The sequence below is a fragment of the Astyanax mexicanus genome, chromosome 2, assembly GCF_023375975.1.
Source record: "Astyanax mexicanus isolate ESR-SI-001 chromosome 2, AstMex3_surface, whole genome shotgun sequence".
Classification (NCBI taxonomy): Eukaryota; Metazoa; Chordata; class Actinopteri; order Characiformes; family Acestrorhamphidae; genus Astyanax; species Astyanax mexicanus.
In genome coordinates this window covers 77,649,898-77,655,897 of record NC_064409.1, presented here as the reverse complement: position 1 = coordinate 77,655,897, position 6,000 = coordinate 77,649,898, and the positions used below count along the sequence as shown (strand labels likewise).

Sequence of the window (6,000 nt, the reverse complement as noted above, 5' to 3'; positions counted from 1 at the left end):
CACTTTTATTTTATGTTCTAAAGGATGGGTATGAGTTCTAAGCAGTTGGCAACCCCATCACAGGCTGTTTTAGACTTTAAGACTCTAAAAACTGGACAAAAAAAGACCAGCTTTCTTCATTTGACTCATAAATCTATAGTTTCCAGGTGTAAAATGACTGAGTACAATGTTCTAATGTTTTTTTTTTTGTTGTTTTTTACATTAACATGCTCCCATAAGCCCTTTAATGCTAAGGAACGCAGCATTACAAAAAAAAGAGGTAACACAATATGTGCATCAAGATTTTTTTTTTTTGTTCGTTTGTTCTTTTTTTTTTTCTTCATTAAAGGATTAAAATTTACAAGGGACACACTGAAGCTGATCACTCATCAAAAAAAAAATCAAATCAAATAAAATAAAGAGGAAAAAAAATCATTATCAGGAAATAAAAGTGTATATATAAATTTTACCTGACTAAGTCTAAACACCTAACACCGCATTCTACCCCCTAACCCCCCACCCCACCCCCACCTAATACCCCCCAACCCCCCCAGAACTGTCCATTTACGGGTGTAGAAGATTCTGGTAGGTTAATCTACTGTACTTTACAATATACTGTAAGTTAGTGATCACAGGTTTAGTAACTCGGGAAAGAAGAGACGATCCAAGTGGCGTCAACTGACTGGCCGTCCCCGTTAAACCCCACCCCCCGGCGTCCCCTCCTCTCTGCTGCTGTTCTGTTTTTGTGGTTTTGCTCGAGTTTATTCTAAAAAAAGGAAAGAAAGGGGGGAGTCCATAGAAAATCCATTACTTGGGAGAGCACGGACAGGTGCAGCTGATTTAGAGTTCAGTATCTGGAGTAGGGCTGGTCTCTGTACACTCCTTTGGTCGTCCTCGCCGGCGGAGCTTTGTTGCGGCCGTTTGTCCACTCTTCCTGACCTGAGTGAGGAAACACAGAGAATAAAAGTCAATAGAGCTCAGAATGTTCATTAATATTCACGTTAAATTGTTACTATGGAAAGTTATCTATGGAAAAACTAAGAAAAAAGCATATATTTAATATTTTAGATTCTTCAAACTAGTTTTGCACACCTTGGCTTGGCTTTATTTTAAGGCATTTTTATGAGGTAGAGTCACCTGAGATTTTTTTCAGGCTTTCAGTTAACAGCTGTGCTGAACTCATCAAGAGTTAATTATCACTTGAATTTCTTGTCTCTTAATTTTAGTTTGAGAGCATCAGTTAAAGTAAAGTAGTGACGAGGTAGAGTTATACAGGTATACAGTGAATAGTGAATATTTAAATAATGCTCTTATCTACTTACACCATCAAATTGATGGAACTGGCACTCATCAGGACCATCTCCGGAAAGTAAAGCTACTGTAGAGTTACCTCTTAAAAACTCCAGTACTTTAGCAGAATGAAGCAAATTACCCTCAAATTTATTTTTATTTCTTTTTATAATTAACAGTTTATCTAACTTGCTCTTTCTAAAGCTCGTAACAGAGGTGACTCTTGCTCTTCCTTTCCTAGCTTCTGATGAGTGCCAGTTTCATCGCAACGTTTTTGATGGTCTTTGCAACTGTGCTTGAGGATACTTTTAAAGTTCTTGAAATGTTTCAGATTGACTGACCTTCATTTCTTAAAATGATTTATTTTTCTTTACTTAGTTGAGTAGTTGTTGCTTCTCATAACCTGGATTCGAACATTACTCAAATATTCACTATTCACTGTATACCTGTAACTCTACCTCTTCACTACTTTACTTTAACTGATGCTCTCAAACACTTTATTAAGAGACAAGAAATTCAAGTAATTAACTCTTGATGAGTTCAGCACAGCTGTTAACTGAAAGTGATCAAAAACAAAAATCATTGTCTCAGAAAATTAAAATACTATCTAAAACCAATTGGTACTTTTGTCAGTGTGGGCAGTGTGCCAAGTCCTGCTGGAAAATGAAATCCTCATCTCTATAAAAGTTGTCAGTAGCAGAGGTTCTGCTTGAAGTGCTGTAAGATTTTGTGGGAAAACAAAACTGCACTGACTTTAGACTTGATCATAAAACACAGTGGATCAACACCAGCAGATGATCAGCATGTCTCTCCAAACCATCACTGATCATCAGTACATTTTACATTTCATTTGTAAATCAAGGGATCAGAGTCTGGAGGAAGAGTGAAGAGACACACAGTCCAAACTGCTCGATGTCTAGAGTGAAGTTTCCACCAATCAGTGATGGTTTGGAGAGACATGTCATCTGCTGGTGTTGATCCACTGTGTTTTATTATCAAGTCTAAAGTCAGTGCAGTTTTGTTTTCTTGCAAAATCAACTTTTATGGAGATGCGGATTTCATTTTCCAGCAGGACTTGGCACACTGCCCACGCTGCCAAAAGTACCAATTGATCTTATATAATATTCTAATTTTCTGAGACACTGATTTTTGGGTTGTAATACATCTTGATAATATCTGAGTTTCACATTTTGAACTGAATTACTGAAATAAAGAAACATTTATAACAAAGCTGTTATAGAATCCGTAGGTAAAGTGTAGGACAGGTCATTTATCTGTCCAGTTTTTTGTCTTAGGAGAAACTTGTCGACAACAAGCAGCGTCCGTCTCTCTTCCTTTTGCACCGTCTCTTCGTCCTTCACCCGAGCAGAAGATCAAATAAGGACTTGAAAGGAGTTTGGTCCGCCGTCTTTGTTGGGGGAGGTCACCCGCACCATTAGCCGGGGGCGAGCGCTGCTTCACGCCCGTCCGTGCGGATGAGCGAGGGCGCTGTCGATGGCTGTCTTTGTGTCTCCGGAGCAGCAGCGTGTCTCTGCGGTCTGCGGCAGCGTCCCCTCGCTGACAGAGCCTTTTTAAAGACGAGCCCATAACCGATAGCGTTTAATTAGAGAGCTGTCAGTCCGCCAGCTTGCGTACGAAACGCCCTCTTTAAAAAGAAAGAGCCTCGGCCGTACGCGCTAACCTTGTGTTCCTAAAGAACAGAAAGGCATGCTAGCTGCTTAATCTAAAGGTCCTCTTTGAACTGTCAAGCTGTCGGCTGCTTAGACCACCCAAAGCAAGCGCCATCTGGATTGTTTTGTGTGTGGTGTCAGAGAGAATGACGCAGAGTCAGTGGAGTGGTAGAATGGAAGAAGAGAACTAATGATGATCATCACGTTTTCAAAGAGCGTGGAGCTACAGGGTTCATTTAAAGCCAGTCTGAAAAACAGCACCTCTATGTTGATGGACAGTTCTAGTGGAAACAGGAGAGTTGAGGTGCACATACAATCCGGGTTAGCACCCGAACATCCCTTTCAGACAGCTTCCTCTTACAGCGTCCACAGTTAATCCTGTTGGATGTGGTTGGTGCTTCTTGGTGGTATGCTGACATTACCCTGGATACCGTGGTTCTTGATGCATCACAAAGACTTGCTGTCTTGGTCACAGATGCTCCAGCAAGACGTGCACCAACAATTTGTCCTCTTTTGAACTCTGGTATGTCACCCATAATGTTGTGTGCATTGCAATATTTAGAGCAGAACTGTGCTTTTCAGACCTGCAGCACCTTCCAAAGAAAGTTGAAAAAGAACAATTTAGGTCTAAAATGATGTAAAACAACTGAAGAATGATGTGATTTCAAACAGGAGATGAGTTCCAAAGCAATCTTTAAGAAGCAAAGATTTTTTCAAATTAAAAACCTCTGGAATATAATCAAGAGGAAGATGGATGATCACAAGCCATCAAACTAAACTGAACTGCTTAATTTTTTGCACCAGGAGTAAAGCAGCATAAAGTTATCCAAAAGCAGTGTGTAAGACTGGTGGAGGAAAACATGGTGCCAAGATGCATGAAAAAAAAACTGTGATTAAAAACCAGGGTTATTCCACCAAATATTGATTTCTGAACTCTTAAAACTTTATGAATATGAACTTGTTTTCTTTGCATTATTTGAGGTCTGAAAGCTCTGCATCTTTTTTTGGTTATTTCAGCCACTTACAGCTTTACTGTACACAACTCAAGACTTGGAATGGAACGTGTTTCAGCATTATAAAGTGGTCACTTTATAAGTGATCACTTAAATACCTTTTTTTTTGCATAATGTGTTTTAGGCATGAGATGCAGTTATGGATGTTTATTAATAAATAAAATGTAAAAAAGTTGAGCATTCGTCAATTGGATTGAGATTTTCTCAAATAAACCACCGCAGCCAATCAAACATTACAAAGCAAAGGTTAATTAAGCACAAAACACATTTACGCACATAAATGCATTTACTTTAATTACATACAAACATAAACAATCAGCAAAAACACAAATTCTCAGTGTGGCTGTTCAACGTCCATCGGGAACCCTGAGCTCTGAACAGACCAGGATTTTATTTGACAAGGTCTCAGACCTTAATTAGCAAATCCAGACCAGAGGCATGCCACCAACTGTAATTAGGAACTGTCAGACCAATCAGGTTTACAGGCTTTAGACATTCATTTTCCTGACTGTATTCTCTGATTTAAACCTTATACTACACTCAGAAACCACAGGCACCTATAAATAACCCAGTAAACCAGGGGTGTCCAAACTGACAGGTATTTTAGAAATAGAATGAAAGTTGGCCTGCTGTTAAGCAGGTTTTTATAATGTGAGATTCAAAGTTTGAACGCTAGGTGTCAGAAAATGGCCAAAGAGTCTAAAAGCGGAGAGAGTGTGCAGTTCTAGCGCAGAAAAACGGGCCAAAGAGTCTAAAAGCGGAGAGGGTGCGCATTTCTAGCGCAGAAAAACGGGCCTAAGAGTCTAAAAGCGGAGAGAGTGTGCAGTTCTAGCGCAGAAAAAAGGGCCAAAGAGTCTAAAAGCGGAGAGGGTGCACATTTCTAGCGCAGAAAAACGGGGCCTAAGAGTCTAAAAGCGGAGAGAATGTGCATTTCTAGCGCAGAAAAAACGGGGCAAAAGAGTCTAAAAGCGGAGAGAGTGCGCATTTGTAGCGCAGAAAAACGGGCCAAAGAGCCTAAAAGTTGCCATAATTAAGGAGTTTAATATTAAGAGACATCATGAAATTAAACATCAATTTGAAAAATCTTAGTTTACACAACACTGTCAAAGATAAAGATAGTAAGTCAAGTAAAATGGTGTGTAAATGAAATAATCAGGAAAAATGTATTATTTAAAGTGGTATATTTCATTATTTGTTTTATTACAGAGTCTGTGGCCCGTGACTTATACTAATACTAATATATTTCTCCTTCTGGCCCCCAACAAAAGAAGTTTGGACACCCCTTCAGTAAACCATTAATAGAAAAACATTATACAGTATTTTCACATTTAAACCCCATCGAAAGATCTTCACAGACAGACAGGTTGGACAGTACTGAGTGTAGGACTGATTGTATGAGATGTAACAGATATAAGTGATAATAAACTGTATAATACCACAGCTTGTACCACTGTTGATGTGATGAGCAGCCGTTATGTTGGAAATTTGACTTGTATTGCCGTTCCAAGCGAAACTTTCTACATGGAACATGTAAATTTCAACACGCAGAAGTGAGAACCAGTGAATTCCTAACCGGCTGAAGGAGAAACACTCACCGTACGAGTCGTAGGATTCCCCGCTCAGACCCGGACCATATTCATAATACTCGTCTGAACTGGAGGGAGAGAGAGAAAGAGAGAGTGCTGTTAACAAACAGACAAACAGAGGGAATAAAAAAGGGAAGTAGAGAGGAGAATGTACAGACAGAGAGAGATAATCCCTTGTAGAAAAAGAAAATAAGTGAGAGAAAGAGAGAGAAAAGTTAATATAGAGACAAAAAGAGAGAGAGGTGAATGAAGAGAAAGAGACAGAGAGAGAAAGGGGAATAGAGAGAAAGAGAAAGTGAAAGAAGAAAAATTTGTAAAGAAAGAATAGAAAAGGAAAGAAAAAGAGAGTTTGGAAGAACGTGAAAGAATAAAGAGAGAGTGTGTGTGTGTAAGAGAAAGAGAGAGAGAGAGAAAGAGAAGAGAAAGAAGAAAAAAAGAAAAGAAAGAGCAAATGAAAAGCTA

At 39.1% G+C, this 6,000-nt stretch overlaps 1 protein-coding gene across 2 annotated transcripts in view; it reads right to left on the bottom strand.

Annotated features, from left to right (window-relative positions):
• Positions 1-509: 509 nt before the first annotated feature.
• Positions 510-6,000, bottom strand: part of khdrbs3 (KH domain containing, RNA binding, signal transduction associated 3) — a 224,075-nt gene continuing 218,584 nt past the window's right edge. For both annotated transcript variants that reach the window (XM_049474908.1, XM_049474909.1), the window contains exons 8-9: positions 5,548-5,606; positions 510-918 (exon numbers count right to left, since the gene is read on the bottom strand). In XM_049474908.1, coding sequence (XP_049330865.1) covers positions 827-918; positions 5,548-5,606 — 151 coding nt within the window. In that variant the 3' untranslated portion in view covers positions 510-826. The remainder of the gene's footprint in view (positions 919-5,547; positions 5,607-6,000) is intronic.